We start from the raw sequence: 27,802 nt of genomic DNA, 5'->3' as shown, positions 1-27,802 counted from the left end.
TCCTTCCCCCTACTTTTTTTTTTTTAAACTAGCATTTTTGTTTTCTCAATTGTTGAAGGTACGATTTGCTTTTCTGATTTTCTAATAGATTTCTGGAAGAATAGTATTCTAGAGGGTTTTGAGGATTTTATTTGGGCAAAAACAAACAGTTGTTTATTGTATACATGGAAAAAAAAGTTTTAAAAGAAGACATACTTTTTGTGAAGATTAATGCAAACTTTGGTTTAATAAAACAACAGTTTTGAGGTATTCCCATACCCAGAACGCTTAAATTTTCGCGATGCAAACCACCGAAACAACAATAGAGAATTCAGTGAAATGTCAAAAAGGAAGTTAATTTAATTGGCCTTCATGAAAAACACAAACTTGAATTCAGACAATGAATGAATGGAATGCAGTATCAGCCACGTGTCCATGTTTGGAGTGTCAGTTGATGAGCACCAAGAAGAATGGGCAGCTTTACAGTTCAGCAAGCACAGATGGACTCTAGATAGATAGATCAGCTTACCAGTTTTCTGATCCTCAAATTATCAGCACTGAAAAGCTTCAGTCATAGGGTCATTGTCAGTTCCTAATATTCTGAACTAGTTAGTTAGAAAACTGAGGGCACACAAACTCATGGGTTCGTGTGGGTCTTGTTACTGCTGTGGCCCCTGGGAGCTGCAGGGAGACCTCCTGGCCACAGGGCCATTTGCCTGCATGGAGCTCATTCTGCACTTATCCCTCACCCTTCTATCTTCCTTGGCTGATTCTGACAGACAGCCATCAAATGCCCTCCCAGATGTGCTCACTGCCACCCCCATTTCCTTTGTTGACAGCACTACTGGATATTATGCTAAATGTTGGTTTTGTTTGTTGTTTAGTCTGTTGATGTTCCAGCAGCTATTACATTTGACATAACCTATATATTTCTTTTTTGTTGTTGCCCTTAAAAAGCACACTGTGTTTAGTTTGCGAGGGCTGCCATAACAAAGTGCCACAGACTGGGCAGCTTTTAAACAACAGAAATTTATTTTCTAACAGTCTGGAGGCTCGAAGTCTGAGATCAAGATGTTGGCAGGGTTGGTTTCTTCTGAGGCCTCCCTTCTCGGCTTGTAGATGGCTGTCTTCTCCCTGTGTCTTCATATGGTCTTTCCTCTGTGTGTCTGTGTCCTAATCTCTTCTTAGAAGGACATGGGTCACTTCAGATTAGGGCCCACCCTGATGTCCTTATTTTAACTTAATTGCCTCTATAAAGATCCTGTTTCCAAATACAATCGCATTCTAAGGTATGGGTGGTTAGGAATTCCCCATATGAATTTTGAGGTGATACAAGTCAGCCCATAACACACATTTTTGAAAGTAAATTTTTGTGGATTGATCACCCCTGCTCTACCTGCCCCACCCCCAGACTTGAGCATCTAGAAGGCAGAAACTGTTTGTTTGTCTTGCAATCCCCAGAAACTAACAGTGTCCAGCACTTTGCAGCTATTTCATGAACTCTTGCTGCAAGAATGCACAAAGGTTGGTAAGAAACTTGAAGTTGAAAAGTGGCACTATTTCTGACTGCCAGAACTAGCACCTGGAGAGTAGACTAGAACATGTTCCGATGAGAAGAGGCAGAGAAAATACAGTACATTTAAACTGAGACAGCTTTTGACAGAAAGGCAAATGATTGTTGCTTGGGACCATCCATTCTCCACATCCAGCATTGGCAATGGAATGGAAGTTGAGGCCCTTGCGGAATACCAAAGGTCAGGTCTGAATCATTTGAGAGCAAAGGTAATTAATGATTGTCAATAGATCTTTTCTCTTAAGCTCTTCACTTTAGAGTCTCAAAATACTGCAGGTATAAGAAAGAACAATGCTGTAATGCAGATAGATCGTATTTGTTTCCAGTAATTTACCATGGTTTCTTAAAACTAGCTGTGCTTAAAAAAATGAAAAGTTTAAATATCTCCTTTAGATACTATGTCTAGGGATATGCTGAGTTCTTAAGATACCAGCCAAGCAGGTTTTAAGAATGTAACTGAGACTCCTCTGTCACTGCCATTTTTGGCTTAAGGTTCTGACTTTGAAGGAGATTGGGAGACTACCACAAGGCCAAAGCAACGTTCATTTTTCTAAAAGTATACAGTGATTGATTATGATTCAAATACTAAAAAATGCCTAATGTGCTAAAAATGCCTAATCTAAAAAAAAAATGCCTTAGTCAATGTAACAAATATGAAGTGAGGGAGAAAGTTTCCTTAGTCATATGTGTTTTGCTGTCAGATATTCATGTTCCCAAGTTCTTTGGCAAAAGTCATTGGCTTTTTTTTTTTTTTTTTTAGCAAATGGAGAGTTCTTAGAACAACAGATTGTTAGAATAGGTGTAATAATTTCTGAAAGGCAAGCTATTTTCCCCTACAAGTTAGACTTGAGTGGTTTTAGTATTGAGGCTTAGAAGTTAAATGTTAAAGCAGTGTCATTTCGTTAAAATGGAATATCCCAGAAAAGCACAAGAACACAAGAATGACAATACTTACCTGACCTTGCTTTTCACTGCTTCCTATGCCTACAAAGTTTTTACTTGTACTTTTATCAACGCTTTTGGTCTCCAACAGAACTTAATTTCTCACTAATATTTTAAGACTGTACTTGAAATATGATTTTTAAAGGGGTAATATAGAAATGTAATCACTTTATATCCATTTATATGAAGTGAATTTAACAGTAGATTCAAATTTGGGGTCCCCTAAAGTTGAGCCCAAACTGGGCTTTTGTGTGCTGTGACTTTGTTATAAGTCTGAAAAAAGCTGTATATTTGAGATTATTTTGTTTTCTTCACCCATTCCTGGATAAAGGAAATGTCAGAAGTGGCTGCTTGTCCCAAACAAGGCAGATGGTGGATTACTTTCTGAAGGAGCTGGGCACAGGAGAGGAAATATGTGGAAAAGTAAGGTGGTTGGGGTGGGGGGAACCACATGGCTCAGAAAACAGACCCAGTCCAAAAAGAAAATAGTTCTAGCTCTTGCAGAATGAGCTCTCTTTAAGACCCAAACGTGGGTGGCGGCTGCGGACTGGTATAATTTTGAGGGAGTGGTGGTAGGCGATTTGCATTCTGGGATAATGCGAGGGCAGCAGGATAGTGGAAGGAACTGAAGTTTTGAATCTGGAAACCTAGTGTGAGTTGCAGTCCTACCCTACACTACCTGTGTGACTTGGGGCAAGTTGACCTTTTTGAGTTTCAATTTCTTCATTTGTTTAATGGTAAGACCAGTATTATTGGCGTATCAGGACAAATTAAGTAATGTATGCAAAATTGCTTTGTAAGCTAGGATGTGCTATAAATGTCACTGGTGTAGAGCAAAGATAGTTACTGTTCAGTTATTCCGATGAGTGAACACACTTAGCCATCCACATTTCCAACCCTAGATCCCCTGACAAAATGGATTGATCAGGGTATACCAAGCATTACAGTCAACTCAATGATTAGGTTACCTCAATTAGGGCTTCCAAAACCAAAATCTAAACACACATCTAAGTCTGTTTGTTAATCTGTTAATGAGATGTGACTCTTAATTGTTTGTTGTTTATTAAATGTGAGGCTTATTTATTGCAGAATTTGGAGAATCAGATCTGGAGGGAATCTTACCTAATTTCACTCTGCTTTCAATCAGGACTATATTAAATGTGAATTAGCCCTGACAGATGGTTGTTGGATTCTGTTTCTAAATTTTTTAAAGAAGATTTCACAGTTTTTCTCTAATTTCTTTTAGTAATTTGACAATTCTTATGCTGAGTTCTTCCTTAGAGCTGACCCAAATCTTAGTTGTAATTTTAAGGCCTTTCCCCTCTCCTGTCATTACTGAAGATGGAGAACAGCTGGTCGGCAACCTTATGCTAATCATCCTTTGTATATTTAAAGAAGAGTTACTCAGTTCCACTCCCTCGCTCCACCCCCTCCCACCACCGAATTCATCAGCTAGTATTCTTTGAATCATTCATGGTGATGACACCTATCTCCCGCCCCTCCCTCAGACACTTGGCTGTTTCAGGCAGCTGGGCAGAATGTGTTGTCACTGGCCACATAGACTTGGAGACAATCTGGGCTGCTGCTTTCTTTCCTCTTTTATTGTGTTCATAATCTTTGGCTTTCTTATAAATGATCAGAATAACCCTTAGCAGTGTTTGATGGAGTTTTGCAAGGATACTTACCATAGAATCAATCTTTTGAAAGTTAGACCTCCCCGATGACTTAGTGTACTCAGCCAGGCATACCATTAAGCTGCTACTTTGCCTGCTAAAAATAACATTGATTGATATCTCTGCTTTATTGGACTTAATCTTGGAAGACATCGAGCTGAAACTCTCCTGAGTGCAGTGTGTGTTCAGAAGCACACTAACAGTTTGAAAGAGTTAATGGTTTCCCCAGTGCTCTAAGTTGCAGTTGGGAATAAGTAACCATTGAGGAGAACTGAGCTCATTAAGCTTATCTCATGTAGTTTCAGAGTGGATCCTGTTTTTAATCTGAATGTGTATGCTTTTGTGTCTCTATAGGTTTATTACCCAGAACTCTTTGTCTGGGTCAGTCAAGAACCATTTCCAAACAAGGACATGGAGGGAAGGCTTCCTAAGGTAAGATCCCTAGATGCCATTTTGTTAACACTATTTTCAACATAGAAACAATTGTTTTAAAATATCAGAGCTTTTTTATTTTAATACCCATTATAGGCTGCTATAACAATCCATTAATCTGATACTATGATGACCTTGGAAATAATGTGCTTTTAAAAAATATCCTAAAGTCCTGTGACTTAAAGTTCACATTATCTTCCTTCATAAATAAAAAATTTTCATTTAAAACATGGAATCAGTTTATCAAAGTACAATTTACAGGTTTTTAATCTGTTCCATTTCTGGTTAGACAAACTCAAATACAATGATCAAACTAAAAGATTTCTTAAACGTATAAGATTGTCTGCTAATAAAGTCGGAAGGTCTGATAAGATTATCCATAAAGCAAATGGGAGGAACAAAAAACTTACATTTCTTCTAATTTTTAAGCCTAAAAATCATTTTTTATTAACATGGTTTCATTGTTCTGACATCTTAGGTGTGGCAGTTCTCTGCCTCAAGAAAATTTGTAAAATTTATATTTTAGATTTTAGCATAATTTCTGAAACAAACAATAACAACTACTTACCAGTTTTTACTGTAGATACTGGACTTTGCCTCTTAGGGTAAATACTAATTTGACTTCAAGCAGGAAGAGTGTACTTTTTAACCAATGACTTGCTGATTTTGCAGTTAATAAAAACAGAATCCACTGAAAATAGAATTTCTATTTGAAAGTTTCATAAGTGTAATTGACTAATGGTGAGGCCTCCCCCAGCTGTTACTGGTATTTCAATGTTTAAGAAATTATTTTATTTACACTAAATAGTCTCAACAATTCCCTATCTTATACTGGCAGGCAGAAACTGAAGAGGTTGTATCAACTGGCAGTTTGCACTGAAAGAAAACAATCTTAAATCACTTTTAATCTTGCAGAGCATTTTTGAAGGTCAAGGTTGAAATCACTGGCAGGAAAGTAGGTGAACAAAATGGTTTGGCCCTGCCTGAACTAGACTTGCACTGATTTGTAGAGCTGGAGTGGAAGAGAGCTAAAATAGTAGCGCTTTCCTTAAAAGACACCCACACCTCACCAGCAGCACACCAGCGGCAGCAGCAGTATAACCGTAGACATTCATCACTGTGCCAGATCAGGACATAATTCTCTTAAGGCAGCTGAGGGTGAGATATGAAAACGAAGCAAAGTATAGCCTTCGCATTAGTTCTTGCCTCATTCAGGCATCCAAAGGTCCTCTCTCTTTGATACTGGTGACATAAACCAGAGGGGCAAGACTAGGCACAGATCCTTGATGAGTTCAGTGGTGCCTCACCATACTCTTAGAAAGCCAGCCCTGCTGTGCTAGGTCTTGTCCCACACAAAGACATGCTCCCAGGGCTGGGCACGGTGGATCATGGTATTCAGTTCTTCTGCTATTTTAAGTTCTTTCTTCTCTAACTATGTGAATAATATTTTAACCATAGTGTATTTGTTCTTTTTTCAGAAGTTCCCTTCTGGAAAAGCATATCTTTGTATAATTGTAGGAAAAATAATCTTGACTTACTTGGTCCAAAGCACATTATTAACTGGGTATTAATTTCCTAGTACTCATCTGTCGGGAGGGCTGATCCACCCCGAGGCACATTAACGGGCATGACTTTCAGGATGGCGGGGCTGTGGGAGCCACTGGACACATCTGCCCCCCAACTCCTAGCCTCTTGAATTACTCAAGTCCCTCAGCTCTGTTGGCACAAATGTGTGCTGCATGATAGAAGAACCGTTTTTCCCATGGATGACTTTTTTTGGCTTGAATTCTTAGAAGGCCTGACTTCTGGATCTGGAGAAAGAAGACTTCTTTGTGTCCCATATTCAAAATGCCTCCTCCACTTGTTGCAGAAGCCTAAAATTCCTTTAGTGGGGGCAGAAAGCCTATTATTAAAAAAAAAAAAATAGCGGCAGGGTGTGTGGATTGAAATCAGTCAGGGGAAGAGGATTGAAATCTAGTAAATCCAGGACTCCATAGGGAGGATGCACAGAACTCTGTCTCCTCAGAAGCACCTCTCTCCACGGGCATTTTGGGCTCCGGGCCCTCGGGGTGCTTCAGTAGCACAGCTCCCTGTGGGCCCTACTGCCAGTGCCTCATGAGGGTCCAGTCTGTATGCCTGTCTTCCACACAGCAAGTTAATGAAGGGTGAGATGGGCAGGGACTGTTTCTGTTTCAATCTCACTTATAAGTTTAAAATCGAATAGGGTACTCCAGCCATAGTAGGCACTCAGAAAATGAATAATAAACGAAGAAATGTATATTATCTGGGACCTTGAAACAGAAAAAATGGTAAATTCAAATCTGAAATAATCTTCACTTTCTTTTAGGAAAAAATGGTAAAAATGGTAAATTCAAATCTGAAATGATCTTCACTTTCTTTTTTTCTGGAAGTGCCTCTTCGCAAATCCCTAGCTCTTCCTTTTGTTTTGTTGTGTATGTTTCATGGAGGTAGAAGATTAGTACTGAGACTGAGATTTAAATAGAGAGATACACTAATGTTCTGTATATTCACTTTTGAACAGAGTAAGTCTGAACTGGAGCAGTTTTAAGGCAAGCTGTGTAAAGAGTATAATTGTTAACATTTATCAACTTTTGGTTTTCCTTCCTTTCTTGCCTGTGACAATTAACAGCCATTGAACTCTTCATTTGTCCAAAACCTAAGTTTGTCTTATCCTGAACCATGGTAACTGGTTGACTGTGGGGTGAGGTGGGGTCGGGCTGGCAGCATTACTTTAAGACACTGGGATTATAGTGGATTTCCTTTTTTTTTTTTTTTAATTTTGAGATTGTGTACCAAGATTCCCAGATTGAAATTATTTTCGCAACTGCAAGTAACTACCCAATATTATGCTTTTGGAAATTGAATCTAGACCCTTAAGGGTGTGTGAGTGGTGAATGATATTTTTATTTAATTTTCTGGTTTGGTCCCATTGGTATTTAATGATACCAAAACAACCTCTAAAATTACAACCTAAGATTGGAGTATTAAAGTACATCATGGTTATATATGTCCAAAAAATGTTGTATGCTCTCAAAGTCTGAGACTTTTAAGTAAAAAATTGAGGCATACCAGATGTTTAATAAGGAAAATCTGCACAGTAAGTAAGACTTTGTAAAGTTGAATAATCTGTTGCATTTAGTTCACCCCTGGGTTGCTGAAAATATTTATTCAATTTCAAGTTGTTTGGAAGTTACTGGTTTCTGAATTCTTAAAAAGAAATTCAGATGTGTTAATTTATAGGCCACATAGTAAGATTATCACTTTAATCCAAGTACTTTACATCTAGTCAAATTGGCTTATTAAAACTATCTTGTTGGCTCATGCTTCTAATCCCAGCACTTTGGGAGGCCGAGGCGGGCGGATCACGAGGTCAGGAGATCGAGACCACGGTGAAACCCCGTCTCTACTAAAAAATACAAAAAATTAGCCGGGCCTGGTGGCGGGCGCCTGTAGTCCCAGCTACTCGGAGAGGCTGAGGCAGGAGAATGGCGTGAACCCGGGAGGCGGAGCTTGCAGTGAGCCGAGATTGCGCCACTGCATTCCAGCCTGGGCATCAGAGCTAGACTCCGTCTCAAAAAAAAAAAAAAAAAAAAAAAAAAACTATCTATCTTGTTAGAACATGTGACTTGAGCAAAAAAAAAAAAAAAAAAACAAAACCCACATGTTTTAAAACCACAAAGGATAATTTTTTCCAAGAAAATGTCAGTAATTAAAACTCCAGAGTTCAGCTAAAAGAGAGACCATTGTCAAATCTTCACTGTGTTCATACCTGTACAGGGCATAAATTAATACCTTTATTGTGCATCATGTGGGCAGGTGGGCTTCACTGTGCTGTGCTTCTGCTGTCTGGTTGTGATGGAGCGCTCCTCTCCACTGTTGGCGCTGCAGCAGTGTGTCCGGGAAGCCACGTGGCGGCGGATCAGTAGTCACACTGAGATTGAGTTATTCTAGTCAGAAACACAAAAACTTTACTCATCAGAATTGTGAGGAGAGACTTAGAATAGCCCCAGTCAGTCTAGGTGAGCTGAATCTCACTCTCTTCTGGCCTTGGTTTCCCCACTAGCCCCCACTTTCCTACAACCGCTGTCTGGGCACCCTCACATTATTTCTCTCCCCGACACTTCCCATCTTTGGTAGCCACTTCTGGCATGCGCCGATTGCCAATAGAATAAGCCATACATAGATAAGATTTATGCAAGTTGAGATACGTTTTTAAATATTTTTATTACATATTAGAAAATTGATTGTTACTCTTCTTCATCACACCCACTGGACTCCTTTTTTTTTTTTTTAAATTATCAACTGACAGTCCTGTGAGTATCTATCACCCAGTCTAAGGTTGGGCCCTATCTGATACTAGAAACTGTCCCAAGAAACCTGACACTGGGGAATGCTGCCTCACACATGGCTGGCACCACTGTGACAGAAGCACTTCATTCTACTGAAGCAAAGGTGGCCAGTGTTTAATTACTTTATTTCCTCACAGACCTAATATTTACATTCAGGTGAACTGTGTTTAATATGTAAACTCTGTTTTGCAAAACAGCAAGAGTTCAAGGGTAAAATGTGGGCTGGGCAGGAAAAGCAAAATTTTAAAAAATGGTTTCAGAAGCATGACTAATTAATTTTGTCTTTTATGTGTGTCTGTCTGTGTGTGGGTCTGCCTGCTTTGCAGGGAAGACTTCCTGTCCCAAAGGAAGTGAACCGCAAGAAGAACGATGAGACAAACGCTGCCTCCCTGACTCCACTGGGCAGCAGTGAACTCCGCTCCCCAAGAATCAGTTACCTCCACTTTTTTTAATCATAACACCTCCATTTGTATTACATATGGTGTATGGGTATTGATGAGGTCATGGTATCATATATGGGATTTTTTTCTGTGTAAATCATCAAGTATAAGAAGAAACTATGGGACTCTGAGCCTTGCTTTAGAGAATTTACAGTGGACAAATAGGTATCATCAAACCAGTTTTTAATCATTCTGACTCAAGTGAAAACGCTCAGAATTTCACACTGTGAATCCACGTTTACAACCCTTACAGGTGGGCCTTCAGGCCTGGTTCGCTACAACGATGTCTTCCACAACTCAAACTCCCACCGCGCTCACACAACCGGTCCACTCCTGCCTTTTCACTCACACAGCTCCCGACTGCTTCTTGCAGAGGCTGAGAGTCCCCCCTTTTTTTTTCATTTAGATGTAACAAACCTAGTAGTTTATGTTCATCAATTGTCTGTATATCTCTATATTTTATCCATGTACTCTTTTGATGTATAGAAGTAGTTTGAAACTCATTGTTTCCTTGTGGTAAGTGACCGAGATGCTGCCACAGGACCTGAGACACTGATGAATGGTGCTATTTTGGACTTTCAACATGCTCCTTGGCGAGGTAGCTCTGATGGAGTTATTTTTTATTTCCATGTTCTAAGAAGGTGTTGGTACTCTGTTTCCCTGAATGTTGTTCTCTAGACTGGATTGACTTGTTTTCCTTGTGTCTTCAGTGTGGCTTTCTTCCTCAGTGTTGTAGGTTGAGCAAATGCTACCAGAGTGTGAGAGACGATTGTCTCGTTGGCTGGCACTCACGGACATGCAGTCACGGTAGCGGGAGCAATCACAAAACTGTAATTTACTTACCAAATCTCTTCCTTTCCGTAGCCTCGCCTGCCTGACTTAGAGAAAGAAAAGCAATAATTTTACAGGCATTTTGAGGTGTCTCTTTGGCTTCTTTCTGTTTGAAAGGATATTTGTCGTAAAAAAGAGCAAAACCTTTTTAAATAAATTCCCCCTGACAAAAACCCAAAACACTGGCATCTGAGTAGGGATAGGAAAATGACACCTTTTCCACATATTAAAATGGAAAACAATGTCTACAAAATCATGATACTTTTTTAAAAGGCAGAGCATTCTTTTTTTGGCAATTTTGATAAGCAAGGTGTAGATTTACATTTTTGTCCTTGCTCCCAACGAAATGGATAAACAAAAATAAATTACCATCTACTCATGGAATGTTGTTGTGTTAGCCAGTCTGAAAGCCCACCTTAATTTTTATATAACTGTCTTTTAGCTCTTCTTTTGACAGGGCAGGCCTTGTTCTGAACTGTTCGCTTCTGACTGTTAAACACCAATGACGCATGCACTGCACTTCTTCGTTTTCTTCTTGCTCCCCCATTGGCCTGAGTTTCTTGTGCATTACTCCTCTCCCTCCTTCGTTAGAATAGGTATATCAGCTGTGTAAATAGAGCAAGAAAACAGTATTCTGCATCTGTGGCATTTATGTAGAGTTGCAGTTGTGTACTGCTGAAAATGCAGGCTTTTGTAACAGTGTGATCTTTACTGATGCACTCATGACAAGTACCCAATGTATTTTAGCTATTTTAGTAGTATTTGTTCAATAAATACGCAAGCTGTAAGGTAACTGTCTGATTTGGCTCATCATTGAAGAGGCCTAGTTTTCAATGCCTTCTCTGGTTCTTGCTAATTCATGTGTTCCCAGAGTCCCAGAAGTCAGGCCAGCAAACCCAAGGGCAAATATCAAAAGAGAGAGAATCAGCTCTGCCTTTCATGCGTTTTCCCCTTTGAGGATTTTATGAGATTAGGGGCTAGGCAGTGGCTCATTAAGATGGTATTTGCAGAGCTGCCTCTGGACACAAAGGAGAATTAGACCAAGATCCTTTTATTTCTACACTTTTTCTCCCTCCCAAGGCATTCCCATACACTTCAAAACTTACTTACTTACTCTTTCTCTCTCCTTGCCATTAGGACCCGCTCTGTGGTATTCTTTATCCCTGCCAAAAGAGATCTGACCTCACGTCTTCATGGAATATTTGCACTTTTCCTCAGACAAAAAGCCTAAACTTATAAGAGGATAAAAATTTGAGACAGAATTTAAAGTCATTAAGACTTAATTCATGTGCACCCAGATACCTGGAACCTACCAGATGATAAGGTGATGATGAGCAGAGCCTTCTAGAGGTCTCTTGTGACCCTGAAACCTGGCAATTCAGGGGATTCATGCACTCCCTGCACATGAGAAATGGCTTCTGGTTTCTCCTCATCCATTATGGGAGTGAAACTTTAACTTGGCTTGTACACAGGTTGCTTATTTGGCTGGTTGAATTCAGATATTGGAGTTTCACCTCAACAGAGACTAAGGAACAGACCTCTGAGATAAAAGCCAGAGAGAGAAAAAAGAGCTAAAGGTAACAGGTAACACTGCCCCTGCAGTGGGAGCTTAGCCTCTAGAGAGTGGGCATCGGATTCTCTCTGAGAAATCTTGGGTCTTGATATGTGTGTTATGTCAGGAAGGACTTTTACATTTGGGGGTTATTGAGCTTAATTTGAAATCAATGCACCTCTCAGATTTTGTTTGTTTCCTGTTTACCCTCAATTTTTAATCTTATTATGAGAAAGAAGCCTTAGGGCAGAACCAAATTCTAACTGCTTACCAGATCATTAGAATTTCATTCTGAAGGAAAATTCTTAAAAATGACACACCACCACCATTTTGAGTATTAACCTCTTGATATAATAAGGGAAGTCCTCCTTAAATTTAATTACCTTTTTAAAAATTTTTTAATTAAAAAGAGAAAATAAACCATCATCTGAAGACTTACGTGGAGCTGCAGAATCTGTTCCCAATACAGGTTAGTCCATAGCTGTTTGCAGGATGCCTCAGTTCTACTCATGAGCCTCTCCCTACTGCTGCTTGAGTGTCCCCATAACTTCTGGCTTCCTGAAGAGCAAGTAATTCAAGAGAAAGCTGGGAGCAAGCTAAAATGCTATGACCTATTATCAGAAGTCACCATCATCTATCATATTCTATTCATTAGAAGCAAGTCACTAAGTATAGCCCACACTCAAGGATGAAGGAAATTAGTTTCTACCTCCTAAAAGGAATACCAAAGAATTTATGGACATATTTTAAAAATAGCACATGATCTGAAGTTGAAGAGCTCAGGGTAATTATAGGTCACGGTCTGGAAGTAAGAAGGGCTGAAACTAGCATCACAGCTACTTCTTTCTATTGAAAATTTTTTACAGTCCTTGGAAGTGGCATATGAGGAGAGCATCCAGGAACTATAATACTGGGATTGCATAGCCTCCATTTATTAATCCAAGTTCAATTAGACCCAATACTAATATTTAGAGAATGTTATGAGAAGCTGTGAAAACGGGAGCTGGAATAAATGATGTTTAAAGTTCCATCCAACTCTTTGGATTGTGGAGGTTGCTGATGACAATTCCTCAGCCTCCACAAAGCTTGAAGTAATAATTGACTCTGCACTTTACACTTGAAAGATTCGTGTGAGGATCCAGCAATGTTTTGTGAAGGGTTATAAGAATTGCAGAGATAGCTGGGCTCACTTCAGAAGACCCAAACTTTGATTTGAGACTGCTTTTTTCTCTCACCAGAGGCAAACATATCACCATGTTGCCTTTGGGAGGAGACTGCTAACAACCATTGAGCAGACATAACCTGGAGATTTGTTTTGCAATGTGTTGTATAACAATGTTGATTTAATTGCCTCAGGCGATTTCACATGAAAATCCGGGTAGAAAAGTGGGAAATATAGCAACAGCGGGATTGGAGGTGAATAGCTAGCTGCCTCCACCTGTGGATGAGGCATGTCCTCTCTTTTATCAAACTCTCATTACCTCTTTTCTTATATCCTGTCTGCTTCATTTATTTGTATCATCTGCTTGCCTCTGTTGGTATGGCAGTTAGCAACACTAATCTTCTGGTTTGGGGAGGATGGTGCTGCACTTATTTTCACCCACAAAGGGCCAGGGGACCTTTTGCACTCATTTTTTGATAGCGGGAACACTTGCAGGATCATGAACACCAGAATGGAATCGGAGATTCCTCAATGCTATTCCAAACTTCTCTGCTGCAATTCCAACTCTAGCTCTCTGGGCCCTCGTTAGAATCCTTTGATTATCCTCCTTCAGAGATTGAGATCACATGATAAACAATCTTGGATTGGGCCAGGTTAAGCTGTATACAGGTATGATAAATTCATAATTTTCAAACTGAAGTATGTGTACCTAAGGCTTTTCACGGATTGCATGCTCAGGACAATTTTCAGGAAATTAATTTCCAGATCCTCTATATAACACTATACTCTTTCCTTAAATTGATCTGCTGAGAATGAGTCTTTGTTCATACTGTTTCTTTTCCCACAGAAAAAAAGATATAGGGCTACCCATCCCAAATCTTAATACATTGCTCTTAGTATGACACCAAAAACCTCAGATGTAGCAAACAGAGCAAAGGTTTGATGATTAATCATAAAACCATACAGCCTTGGGCTTTTGCCTCTTATACACATGTTAAAGCTGATTATGATGTTAGATAACATAGAAATAGGGTGTTTAGACTCACAAATAGATTTTCAGAATTCAGATACATGATAAAGTGGAGTGATGGTAATGATGACAATTTTTTTTTTTTTTTACAGCTTTTTCTTTTTCTCTTCCTGACTCTTGTCAAAGAATTTCTTGCTCTTGAGGGAAAGCCATGGGAGAGTGAAACAAAGAAAATTAGTAGAAGGCACTGAATGCCAAAAATGTCTTCTTGCATATAATTGTAATCAATTATTTCCCATTATTGTCAATATCCTTCCCTAGGATGTATCTTGACTGGGAAAAAAAGTAACTTCGAAGAGCTAAAGCAGTATAGATTTACCATGCTGATTATTTTAAATGTAACCAGAATGCCTTTTGGGAATGCCAACTTTTTATAAGATGCAGTAGACAGAACCCAAGGATAAAAACTTTCACATGGTTCTTTCAGATTTGATGTGCATTCATTAATAAAGTTGTCAGAACCCATTTTATCAAACCATAACATGAAACATTTATTCAATTATATTCAATTCTTGTCTTAGTCTGTTTTCTGTTGCTGTAACAAAACACCAGACTGGATAATTTATTTTAAAAAAGAAATATTTGGCTCATGGTTCTGGAGATTGGGAAGTCCAAGAGCCTGACATTGGAATTTGCTCAACATCTGGTGAGGGCCTTCTTGCTGCCTCACATTGTGATAGAAGGGTGGAAGGGCAAAAAGTGCATTTCAACTCAGGTCCCTCCTCTTCTTATAAAGCCTTGGGTCCCATCGTGGGGTCTACCCCATCAACATATTAATTTGAGGATTAATTTTTCAACATATGAAACTTGGGAAACATACTCAAACCATAGTTGTTTCTACCATTTTATCTTATAACATTTTTCTTGTTTAATCATTCTCCAAAGCCACTCAGCAGTATTCAATACCTGTACATAATTTTACTAGAGATATACCATGCCTTTTATCATTTTCCTGCTTTATACGAGAAATAGTGTATTGGTCATCTTGTTTTTATAACTTAAACATGGAAAAATCAATTATATTACGTCTTTATCTTAATTGTTTTTAGGGATCAGTTTCACAAGATATACTTTTAGTTCTCATTGATTTTTATAATATTCCTCAAAATAGCTATTTGAATTGAAAAATGAAAAACTTTTTCTGACAGAAAGTGTATCTGATTTGGCTGACTGGTTTGACAGTGAAGATTGGCCCTGCCAATGAGGTTTTATGACAGATATTTTTCATAAATGAGCTAAATCTGCAACTCCAAATTAGTGGCAATACATTTAAAACAAGAAATAAGATCAAAGCATTTAATCAAAAAGCATCGTTTTGGCAAACGTAATAAAACTAAAAATTTGTTTGATTTTCCTGCCATTGCTGGTGATATGGGTTTTAAAAGATGGGCCTAAGTACAAGTGTTACAGCACAATTAACAATAATTTGATAAATCTTAGTAAAGCTCTCTTGGTATACTTCCCAGAAATTGAGAAAGTAAATTATTCAAATTGCTGGAGAACAAATCTCTTTGCTAGTCAGGTGCTTCCTAGTTCACTGTTTAAAAGAAATGAAGAAGGACTTTATCAAATTGTCATGTGACCTAAGATTAAAAATATTTTTACTAATAGACCATTATACAAATGTTGACATATAACATAGAAGGAATTCAAAGAACTGAATTACATTGCTATAATAAAATGCTCTCAATTCCTTCAACTTACATCTATAAAAACAAAAAAATAGAAATAGAATTGATACTGACCCCTTATTTCAGCAGTAAGTAATGTTCATCTACAGATAAATGAACTAACTGAAGAAAGTTTATCATCTCATTAAAGGATGCATTTGCACTATAATTTTACTTGTTGTGTTTAATAATATGTTTGTTTAATCAGTAGTGTATTGATAATAATTCAATTGCATAGATTTTTTTAATTTTCAGAGCTTTATGGTAACAAAATAAAAGTAAAAAACTAAATTTCGGTATATTTCAATTGCGGATACATGTGATAGCATAAGCAGTATTTTCAAACAAAATGATGTTACATTGAGGTAAAGTTCTTTGGAGGAGGTTGAATAAAAATTTAAGTTCGAGTAGAAAAAGTCAGATTTCTAAAAGTTATGGAAGTATTTGTTTTTAAAAATTGAATGATGGTGGGTTACCCATTGTCATGGTGTTTAGATTCAACAGTATACATTATAGAAGAAATTCAAATTTTAACACTTATGCCCCAAATTACATCCTTTAAAGTGTTTAAATTTATGATGAAAAACATTACTATTCATAAAAATTACATGACGGTACATACTTTAATACAATTCTTATAGGGGATATAAAAGCAAAAGAGTTTGAAAATCTCTGAGCTAGAAAAGAAACCTAGGTGCTATGTTTTGAGGAAGTCACTCCTGGACAGAAATACTTCCCGTCTAGTCTCAATGCCTGAAAATTTCTCCCATTAATTCTTTTTCATAGAAGCCTTGAAGGGCACTGGCCATTAATTTACTATACTGCAGGGACCAAGACCCTGAGGAAACAGCATCAGTGAATTTTGATGGGGAAGGGAAAGAAAGGTCCAGACTCTCGGTCAGAGGACAAGCAGGACAGGCTGGATGGCTTGGAGGCACTGACCACACAGGGGAGTGATGAAAGAGGGTCCCAGAGAAGATGTCTTCCTGGGCTGCAAGTTCAATGAGTGTATAAAAGAAAGATCGGCAACTTTTCTTAGAGCCTTTACATCATTCCTCCTTGACAGTCAAATCTTTTTAGTGCTACTTTTTTTTTATTTCTCCAGATTCTTCATCATATCTCTATCCAGCATATTCGAAAGGGCTGAGTCAATTATTCTCCCCCGTAGGAGAAGGGGGCACAAGTCAGTGAGAGAAGTGGGATTATACCTCAGGTCGCAACCCTGTAGTACTTGAGATCCCAGTACACCTAAGAAAAGCCTATACAGCAGCAAGCAGCTCTTAAATCAGGGCAGAAAAAGAGGGTCATCTTTTCTTTTATTGCATGTCTCCATTAGGCTTCCTTCTGAACATAACTTCACAGAAGGAATATGAAATTAATCAATTCCCTTGCACAGTACATGGTGCCATTAATGCATGGCCTAGCTATAACCAGGAGATCCATGTGGCTATGTGAAAGCCTCACAGAGAATTCTAATCACTTCTCGGCCTTTTGGCTAAGATCAAGTGTAGTGGAGAATTCTAAGAATGCATTAATTTGCTGATTTCAAGTTGAGCAGCTTTATTTATTAGCTGCAACCTTTCTGAGCGCAATGCTGCTATTAATTTCCACCATCACAATGGTCCCAGCTGAGCTCAGGGCTGCACAGAATGAGCTGGCTTTCTCCAATGCAACAACCTTTCACATCCTGCTCCCTTTGTCCTTCTAACAACCTCAGTTCCTTTAGGCAGTTTTTCTGTGACTGGTTTTCTGGGACTTTCACCACCACTATTGCCCTCTTACACAAACTCTTGTTTGTGACTGAGCCAGCTTCCTTTTAAAAATGATAGCTGAGGCCTGGAGGGAAGCAATGACAGAGACATCCACTGGAGGAACACACTGTATAGTGCTGTGGTTGTTAGGGGGTTCTAAGACATAACTAAATAGAAGGGAGTTGCGAGTCCTATTAATATCTAAACAGCTGCTGCAGAGCCCCAGGTGCTCTCTTCTACCTATCACTTTGGGTAGTCCCAATCCTGAGCCACGTCTCTACTAGGGTCCTATATTAGTCTGTCTTCACACTAATTCAGGTAATAAGTAACTACCTGAGATTAGGTAATTTATGAAAAAAAGTGGATTAATTGATCCACAGTTCTGCAGGCTTAACAGGAAACATGACTGAAAGGCCTCAGGAAACTTACAATTATGGTAGAAGGCAAAGGGGAAGCAAGGACCTTCTTCACATGGTGACGAGAGAGATAGAGTGAAGCAGCGGAGTGCCACACACTTTTAAACCATCAGATCTTGTGAGAACTCTATCATGAGACAGCACTAGCGGAATGGTGATGGTGAAAACCATTAAAAATTACCCCTATGATCCAATCAGCTCCCACCAGGCCCCACCTTTAACACACTTGAGATTACAATTCCACATGAGATTTGGGCGGGGACAAAGAGCCAAACTGTATCAGCTCCTAACTGTAGTGCTGGTCCCATGACATCCTGAAAAAAGGGGAGACAGTCACTTCTTTTCTTGGGGGCCACAGACCACCTCCTGTTTTCTCTTTTCCCTGGGCTTCATGACAATGTAACTGGATATCTGGGAGAAGGGAGTAGGCAAGGAACCTCATCAGGCCTACTTAGGGGCTGTCTCACTGGCTCGTTCCTTAAAATCTCAGGGCTAGTTTCTGAAAAGCAAATGTTCCTCACAGAGCAGAGAAGTGCTGCTTTCTAGGACAGAGAGGTAACTGGAACATTCCCATTTGTCATTAATAGCTAGGATTTGCTTTGTCAGATGTGATAATGAGGGGGTATTTGATGTGAGTTCTTGAGGAGGACAATTAGTTCAGAGGGACATTTAAAAAAGTGTGATAGCAGCACCCAGGAAGGGTGTGAAAAATAGCTGCTTTCTTTTATTGCATGTGCTGGACACTTGAGGGGTTGTCATATATATCATTTCACATATGGGCCTTCCACAACACTGTGAGGTCACCATGCTTGTCTCAGTTGAGGGATGATTAATTGCTCAGAGTGAAATATCTCATCCAGGATGGCAGGGCTAATCTTTACCTTTTCCATGCTACCACTTAGGAAACCTAACCTTGCCATTCAAACTTCCCCTTTTTTCATGACCTTTCTTACAGTATTAGAAGAAACATTAGAAACTAAGAAAAGTAGTCTCCAGAGAAACAGAACCAGTAATATTTATTATAAGGTACTGGTACACACAATTATGGAAGATGAGAAGTCCCATGATCTGCCACCTTCAAGCTGGAGATGCAGGAAAGCTAGTGTTGGTGTTTGAAAGCCTGAGAAAAAATGGTGTAGATTTCAGTCCAGGTCTGAAGGCCTGAGAACCATGAGTACCAGTGAGAGAAGATTGATGTCCTAGCTCAGTCAGGTAGAAGGAAGATGATTCCAAATTCCCCTGGTTTTTTGTTCTATTCAGCTATCAATGGATAGGATAGTGCCACTCACACTGGGGAGGGCCATCTGCTTTATTCGGTTTACCAATTCAAATCCTAATCTCTTCCAGAAACACTCTCACAGACACACCTGAAAGAATGTTTAATCAGACATCTGGGTCCAGTCAAGTTTACACATAAAATTAACCACCACACTTCCCTCACATGTAAACTTGCTCTCAAAAAGTACATGTAATTCTTTGAACATAAGAACTGAAAACACCTGTCTTGGTTTTTATAAATGTATTTGTATAGCAGAAATCCTTGAACCAAAGAACAGGGTGCTAATGGTGAGATTTCAGGCATCAAAGATGGGAATTAAGAAACATGGGGTAGGATTTTACCCCTACATACATGGCAGAGAAGTTGTGGTCTTCTCTGAGCCTGACTTTCAGTAGAGTGGTGGCAGCCAATTGTTCCTGGGCAGGAGCACTCATGGCAGAAAAGCTTTTTCCCCTAGATTCCAGACTTCTTCGGTGTATTTATGAAGTGGATGTGTGCACCATCTGGTTGGGACATCTGTCACTGTGCTGATCTGCAGGGCTGATTCAACTAATCTGGCTGGTTGGGTGGCTGTCCCCATTCACCCTCACTACTCCACACAGCTTCCTCCCAAAGTGGTGTGGCAATTTGAGCAAGAAGGCCACTCCCTGGTCAAGGACACCTATCAGCTACACACAGAGAAACTTCTCTGGTTTGTTTTGTTGAAAAACTAATAGTGGACAAAAACAAATGACCTTTTACTTTTTGAAGGAAGGAAATGAAGTGACAGCTTTTTGTTCTTCCATGTCCCATACTATGCCTCTGTAAGGCATAAAAAGAGACAGCCTTTGTCCCAAAACTCTAGGCATGACAGAAGCAGCTATTCTCAAAGCTCACACCTGACTCCATCTCTGATACTGTGTTATCTGGGCTCCATCCTCTCTAGTCAGCCTGCATCTTCCTTGTTCTTATGATGAAGTGGGAAGAGGGACTTTGTCCTGCTGGATGACTTAACACCTTCTTCTGATAACAGGCATCAATGCTACAACTCCCACCTCAGCCATCTTCACAATCTCAGGCCAATGGGTATTCCTGACACTTTTCTTTCTAATAGTGAGCTATCAAGAACAGAAAGCATTATATATAGCGATTCTGAGAATTACCAGTCTTTCCTCCATCCATGATTATTTATGTGAAGGAAGTTAATGATGATAACTATGGGCCAGCCAATGATGTTTACGTAGAAAGTATCTGATTAGATAAGGCATAAGTCACTACCTGAGCAGAAAAATGGAGACTAATGTGGGAGGGATTTTCCCCTTTCTGCAGTCCCACATGATTTAGCTAGAAGTCAGAAGCAGCATTGGCCCTGCTCTTAACCAGCTGCTCTTTTATCTTGACAAGTTGTTTTTCTCATTTGTTGTATAGGAAGAATAATACCTGCTTGTCTATTGGAAAGGTGTGCTATGAGAATGGAAGGCGTGTTTCCAGAGTGGTGGGTGTGTGGGTTGTGCATTTTTCTTGACCACTAAATGAGAGGTGAAGGAATGAAGGACAGATATGGGAAAGGGTGGCAGGCCTGTGGCAATCATCCAGGTAGACAGCCTAGGAGATGGAATATGGGAAAGGTCAAGATACTGGCAGGGGCAGGAACAGGAAAGAAGGCAGAAAAAAAAAAAAACTTTAAACAGGTGACATTGTGTGTCAACTGCAGAAAGTCCTTTGGGAGATGAGGACAGGAGAAAATGAAAAGAAACCTACAACCTGCATCCAATTTTGTTCTTGTAAGTACATGAAGAAATAGAGATAGAAGGCCAAGAGCAGAGGCAGCTTCCATGGGCCGGGGGTGTGTGGAGTGAGGAAGCAAATGGCAGGAAGATCTTCCCTATTCCAGAGTAGGTGCATGTCAGTATGATGGCCCACAAGAGTGTGATACGGAAAGCCTGGCTATTGCTCAATTTGATGAGCCCTGGGGGCTATGTTTTGCCATCTTATTCCTATAAACAGAAAGTCTGAGGAGGGTCTCACACAAGTAGAAATGCCAAGTTCACTTTGAGCATTAGCGGGAGAAACAGGACCAGAATTTTTGGGAAAATCACGAAAGGAACAACTAAACCTGTTTAAACCAAAGCTTCAGGAGTGGGATGATGAATGCGGAAAACTTTAATCGTCACAGATAAAGCATCTTCTTGGGAGACAGTCTTTGGTAAAAAAAAAAAATTCGTGTAATTTCAGTCATGACGAGTCTATTCCAAGTGTTGAAGATCATGGCACAATAACAGGACAGCTGGGATGGCTGGCATTTTCAAGAACTTGGCATAAAAGGATTGGAGCTGAGCAGGGTACCTGTACCCAGAATACGAAGAAACTACCTGGGATGATAAAAGAAGCAGAGGCACTAAAAGGACTTATGGGGGAAGGAGATAGATAAGGAGTAAAGGTGATGTGTGCAAAAAAATAAACCTCAATAAAGACAGAATATTCACATGAAGATCAACAATAAATCCATAATTAGAAGGTGGCTCCTGTTGAAGAAAAAAGCTGGGAAATATCAGCCATATCAGGGAGTAAACCAAGCTCTTATTCTGGGAAGAAGCCAACCTGGAATGAGTAGAAAAGGATGAAAGTGCCCTAGCAAAAGTTGCAGCAGGTAGAATATCAGGCAGAGGATGTCAGGAAGAAAAAAGGGAAATGAGAACCTCTACTCAGCTTTAGAAAGGGCAGAGGAAAAGTTACATGATTATATTGATCAGTGCAGAAAAATCATTTGATGGAATTCAAAACCCATTCATGAAAAAAAAATTCTAAGAAAAATAGAAATAGAGAGGAATTTTCTCAACTGGACAAAAAGCATCTATAAAAAACTACAAAATTATACTTAATAGTAAAAGACTGAGGGTGTTGCTGGCAAGATGGCCGAATAGGAACAGCTCTGGTCTGTAGCTCCCAGCGAGATCAACGCAGAAGGCGGGTGATTTCTGCATTTCCAACTGGTACCCCATTCATCTCATTGGGACTGGTTAGACAGTGGGTACAGGCCATAGAAGGTGAGCAGAAGCAGGGTGGGGTGTCACCTCACCTGGGAAGCACAAGGGGTTGGGGAACTCCCTCCCCTAGCCAAGGGAAGTGATGAGGGGCTGTGCTATGAGGAACGGTGAACTCCGGCCTAGATACCATGATTTTCCCAGTCTTCACAACTGCAGACTAGGAGATTCCCTCTGGTGCCTACGTCACTAGGGCCCTGGATTTCAAGCACAAAACTGGGCGGCTGTTTGGGCAGACACCAAGCTAGCTGCAGGAGTTTTTTTGTTTGTTTGTTGTTTTTTCATACCCCAGTGGTGCCTGGAATGCCAGCAAGACAGACCCGTTCACTTCCCTGAAAAGGGGTCTGAAGCCAGGGACCCAAGTGGTCTAGCTCAGCAGATCCCACCCCCATGGAGCCCAGCAAGCTAAGATCCACTGGACTGAAATTCTTGCTGCCAACACAGAAGTCTGAATTTGACCTGGGCCACTGGAGCTTGGTGTGGAGAGGGGCGTCCACCATTACTGAGGCTTGAGTAGGTGGTTTTACCCTCACAGTGTAAACAAAGCTGCTGGGAAGTTCCAACTGGGCAGAGCCCTCTGAAGTTCAGCAAAGCCACTGTAGCCAGACTGCCTCTCTAGATTCCTCCTCTCTGGGCAGGGCATCTCTGAAAAAAGGCAGAGCCCCAGTCAGGGGCTTACAGATAAAACCACCATCTTCCTGGGACAGAGCACCTGGGGGAAGGGATGGCTGTGGGCACAGCTTCAGCAGACTTAAACATCCCTGCCTGACAGCTCTGAAGAGAGCAGTGGATCCCCCAGCACAGTGTTTGAGCTCTGCTAAGGGTCAGACTGTCTCTTCAAGCGGATCCCTGACCCCTGTGTCTCCTGACTGGGAGACACATCCCAGCATGGGCTGACACACACCTCATAGAGGAGAGCTCTGGCTGGAATCTGGTTGTGCCCCTCTGCGATGAAGCTTCCAGAGGAAGGAACAGGCAGCAATTTTTGCTGTTCTACAGTGTCCACTGGTGATACCCAGGTGAACTGGGTCTGGAGTGGACCTCCAGTAAACTCCAGCAGACCTGCAGCAGAGGGGCCTGACTATGAGAAGGCAAACAAACAGAAAGCAATAACATCAACATCAACAAAAAGGACATCTATTCAGAGACCCCTTTCGAAGGTCACCAAGATCAAAGACTAAAGATAGATAAATCCACGAAGATGGGAAGAAACCAGCATGAAAAGGATGAAAATTCCAAAAACCAGAACACCTCTTCTCCTCCAAAGGATCACAATTCCTTGCCAGTAAGGGAACAAAATTGGACAGAGAATGAGTTTGATTAATTGACAGAAGTAGGCTTCAGAAGGTGGGTAATAACAAACTACTCTGAGCTAAAGGAGCATGTTCTAACCCAATGCAAGGAAGCTAAGAACCTTGAAAAAAGGTTAACTAGAATAACCAGTTTAGAAAAGAACATAAATGACCCAATGGAGCTGAAAAACACAGCACAAAAACTTCATGAAGCATACACAAGTATCAATAGCCAAATTAATCAAGTGTAAGAAGGGATATCAGAGACTGAAGATCAACTTAATGAAATAAAACATGAAGACAAGATTAGAGAAAAAAGAGTGAAAAGGAATGAACAAATCTTCCAAGAAATATGGGACTATGTGAAAAGACCATATATACGTTTGATTGGTGTACCTGAAAGTGATGGGGAGAAAGGAACCAAGTTGGAAAACGCTCTTCAGGATATTATCCAGGAGAACTTCCTCAATCTAACATGATAGGCCAACATTCAAATTCAGGAAATACAGAGAACCCCACAAAGATACTCCTCGAGAAGAGCAACCCCAAGATACATAATCATCAGATTCACCAAGATTGAAATGAAGGAACAAATGTTAAGGGCAGCCAGAGAGAAAGGTTGGGTTACCCAAAAAGGGAAGCCCATCAGACTAACAGCAGATCTCTCAGCAAAAACCTACAAGCCAGAAGAGACTAGGAGCCAATATTCAACATTCTTAAAAGAATTTTCAATCCAGAAATTCATATCCAGCCAAACTAAGCTTCATAAGTGAAGGAGAAATAAAATCCTTTACAGACAAGCAAATGCTGAGAGATTTTGTCAACACCAAGCCTGCCTTACAAGAGCTCCTGAAGGAAGCACTCAACATGGAAAGGAACAACCGGTACTAGCCAGTACAAAAACACACCAAATGGTAAAGATCATCGACAGTATGAAGAAACTGCATCAACTAACAGGCAAAATAACCAGCTAGCATCATAATGGCAGGATCAAACTCACACATAACAATAGTAAACTTAAATGTAAATGGACTAAATGCCCCAATTAAAAGACACAGACTGGCAAATTGGATAGAGTCAAGACCCATCAGTGTGCTGTATTCAGGAGACCCATCTCATGTGCAAAGACACAGGTAAGCTCAAAATAAATGGATGGAGGAATATTTACCAAGCAAAGGAAAGCAAAAAAACAACAAAAAAAAGCAGGGGTTGCAATCTTAGTGTCTGACAAAACATCCCTTAAACCAACAAAGATCAAAAGAGACAAAGAAGGGCATTACATAATGGTAAAGGGATCAATGCATCAAGAAGAGCTAACTATCCTAAATATATATGTACCCAATACAGGAGCACTCAGATTCATAAAGCAAGTTCTTAGAGACCCACCAAGAGACTTAGACTCCCACACAATCATAATGGGAGACTTTAACACCCCACTGTCAATATTAGACAGATCAATGAGACAGAAAACTAACAAGGATATTCAGGATTTGAACTCAGCTCTGGACCAAGTTGATCTAATAGACATCTACAGAACTCTCCACCCCAAATCAAGAGACTATACATTCTTCTCAGTACCACCTTGCACTTATTCTAAAATTGACCACATAATTGGAAGTAAAACACTCCTCAGTGAATGCAAAAGAATGGAAATCATAACAGTCTCTAAGACCACAATGCAATCAAATTAGAACTCAGGATTAAGAAACTCACTCAAAACCACACAACTACATGGAAACTGAACAATCTGCTCCTGAATGACTACTGGGTAAATAACAAAATTAAGGCAGAAATAAGTAAGTTATTTGAAACCAGTGAGAACAAAGACACAATGTACCAGAATCTCTGGGACACATTTAAAGCAGTGTGTAGAGGAAAATTTATAGCATTAAATGCCCACAAGAGAATGCAGGAAGGATCTAAAATTGACACTCTAACATCACAATTAAAAGAACTAGAGAAGCAAGAGCAAGCAAATTCAAAAGCTAGCAGAAGACAAGAAACAACTAATATCAGAGCAGAACTGAAAGAGATAGAGACACGGAAAAACCTTCAAAAATCAATGAATCCAGGGGCTGTTTTTTTGAAAAGATCAACAGAATACACAGATGACTAGCAAGACAAACAAAGAAGAAAAGAGAGAAGAATCAAATAGATGCAATAAAAAATGATAAAGAGGATATCACCACTCATCCCACAGAAATACAAGCTACTATCAGAGGATATTATAAACACCTCTATGCAAATAAGCTAGAAAATCTATAAGAAATGGATAAATTCCTGAACAATACACTCTCCCAAATCTACACCAGGAAGAAGTCAAATCCCCGAACAGAACAATAACAAGTTCTGAAATTGAGGCAACAATTAATAGCCTACCAACCAAAAAAAGTCCAGGACAAGTTGGATTCACAGCCAAATTCTACCAGAGGTACAAAGAGGAGCTGGTACCATTCCTTCTCAAACTATTCCAAACAATAGAAAAAGAGGGAATCCTCCCTAACTCATGTTATGAGGCCAGCATCATCTGATACGAAAACCTGACAGAGACACAACAAAACCAGAAAATTTCAGGCCAATATCTCTGATTAACATCTACGCAAAAATCCTCAATAAAATACTGGCGACTGGTGAGCCAAGATGGCTGAACAGGAACAGCTCTGGTCTACAGCTCCCAGTGTGAGTGACGCAGAAGACGGGTGATTTCTGCATTTCCATCTGAGGTACCGGGTTCATCTCACTAGGGAGTGCCAAACAGTGGGTGCAGGACAGTCGGTGCAGTGCACCATGCACGAGCCGAAGCAGGGCGAGGCATTGCCTCACTCGGGAAGTGCAAGGGGTCAGGTAGTTCCCTTTCCTAGTCAAAGAAAGGGGTAACAGACGGCACCTGGAAAATCGGGTCACTCCCACCCTAATACTGTGCTTTTCCAACAGGCTTGGAAAACGGCACACCAGGAGATTGTGTCCCGCACCTGGCTAAGAGGGTCCTAGGCCCACGGAGTCTCACTGATTGCTAGCACAGCAGTCTGAGATCAAACTGCAAGGCAGCTGCGAGACTGGGGGAGGGGCGCCCACCATTGCCCAGGCTTGCTTAGGTAAACAAAACAGCCAGGAAGCTCAAACTGGGTGGAGCCCACCACAGCTCAAGGAGGACTGCCTGCCTCTGTAGGCTCCACCTCTGGGGCAGGGCACAGACAAACAAAAAGACAGCAGGAACCTCTGCAGACTTAAATGTCCCTGTCTGACAGCTTTGAAGAGAATAGTGGTTCTCCCAGCACGCAGCTGGAGATCTGAGAATGGGCAGACTGCCTCCTCAAGTGGGTCCCTGACCCCCGAGCAGCCTAACTGGGAGGCACCCCCCAGTAGGGACAGACTGACACCTCACTCGGCCAGGTACTCCACTGAGACAAAACTTCCAGAAGAACTATCAGACAGCTGAATTTGTGGTCTCATGAAAATCCACTGTTCTGCAGCCACCGCTGCTGACACCCAGCAAAACAGGATCTGGAGTGGACCTCTAGCAAACTCTAACAGACCTGCAGCTGAGGGTCCTGTCTGTTAGAAGGAAAACTAACAAACAGAAAGGACACCCACACCAAAAACCCATCTGTACATCACCATAATCAAAGACCAAAAGTAGATAAAACCACAAAGATGGGGAAAAAACAGAGCAGAAAAACTGGAAACTCTAAAAAGCAGAGCACCTCTCCTCCTCCAAAGGAACGCAGTTCCTCACCAGCAACGGAACAAAGCTGGCTGGAGAATGACTTTGACGAGTTGAGAGAAGAAGGCTTCAGATGATCAAACTACTCCCAGCTATGGGAGGAAATTCAAAACAATAGCAAAGAAGTTAAAAACTTTGAAAAAAAAATAGATGAAGGTATAACTAAGATAACCAATGCAGTGAAGGGCTTAAAGGAGCTGAAGGAGCTGAAAGCCAAGTTTCGAGAACTACATGAAGATTGGAGAAGCCTTGGTAGCCGATGCAATCAACTGGAAGAAAGTGTATCAGCAATGGCAGATGAAATGAATGAAATGAAGCGAGAAGGGAAGTTTAGAGAAAAAAGAATAAAAAGAAACAAATAAAAAAGTCCCTCCAAGAAATACGGGACTATGTGAAAAGACCAAACCTACGTCTGATTGGTGTACCTGAAAGTGACGGGGAGAATGGAACCAAGTTGGAAAACACTCTGCAAGATATTATGCAGGAGAACTTCCCCAATCTAGCAAGGCAGGCCAACATTCAGATTCAGGAAATACAGAGAACGCCACAAAGATATTCCTCCAGAAGAGCAACTCCAAGACACATAATTGTCAGATTCACCAAAGTTGAAATAAAGGAAAAAATGTCAAGGGCAGCCAGAGAGAAAGGTCGGGTTACCCACAA

General features: G+C 40.4%; 1 protein-coding gene, 1 long non-coding RNA gene and 1 pseudogene across 3 annotated transcripts in view; 2 read left to right on the top strand and 1 right to left on the bottom strand.

Moving 5' to 3' along the window:
* Positions 1-11,033, top strand: part of NREP (neuronal regeneration related protein) — a 29,227-nt gene extending 18,194 nt beyond the window's left edge. For both annotated transcript variants that reach the window (XM_004087420.3, XM_012505372.2), the window contains exons 4-5: positions 4,522-4,599; positions 9,296-11,033. In XM_004087420.3, the coding sequence (XP_004087468.1) occupies positions 4,522-4,599; positions 9,296-9,421 (204 nt within the window). In that variant the 3' untranslated portion in view covers positions 9,422-11,033. The remainder of the gene's footprint in view (positions 1-4,521; positions 4,600-9,295) is intronic.
* LOC115836371 overlaps positions 1,231-27,802 on the bottom strand; it is a 74,848-nt gene continuing 48,276 nt past the window's right edge. The window contains exons 2-3 of the long non-coding RNA XR_004031401.1: positions 8,413-12,350; positions 1,231-1,822 (exon numbers count right to left, since the gene is read on the bottom strand). This is a non-coding gene — a long non-coding RNA (uncharacterized LOC115836371). The remainder of the gene's footprint in view (positions 1,823-8,412; positions 12,351-27,802) is intronic.
* LOC115832058 lies at positions 17,130-17,236 on the top strand (annotated as a pseudogene).

The sequence above is a fragment of the Nomascus leucogenys genome, chromosome 2 (genome assembly GCF_006542625.1).
Source record: "Nomascus leucogenys isolate Asia chromosome 2, Asia_NLE_v1, whole genome shotgun sequence".
In the NCBI taxonomy this organism is placed as follows: domain Eukaryota; kingdom Metazoa; phylum Chordata; class Mammalia; order Primates; family Hylobatidae; genus Nomascus; species Nomascus leucogenys.
Note: the sequence above shows the minus strand (reverse complement) of the source record. Positions and strands in the feature narration are given on the sequence as shown.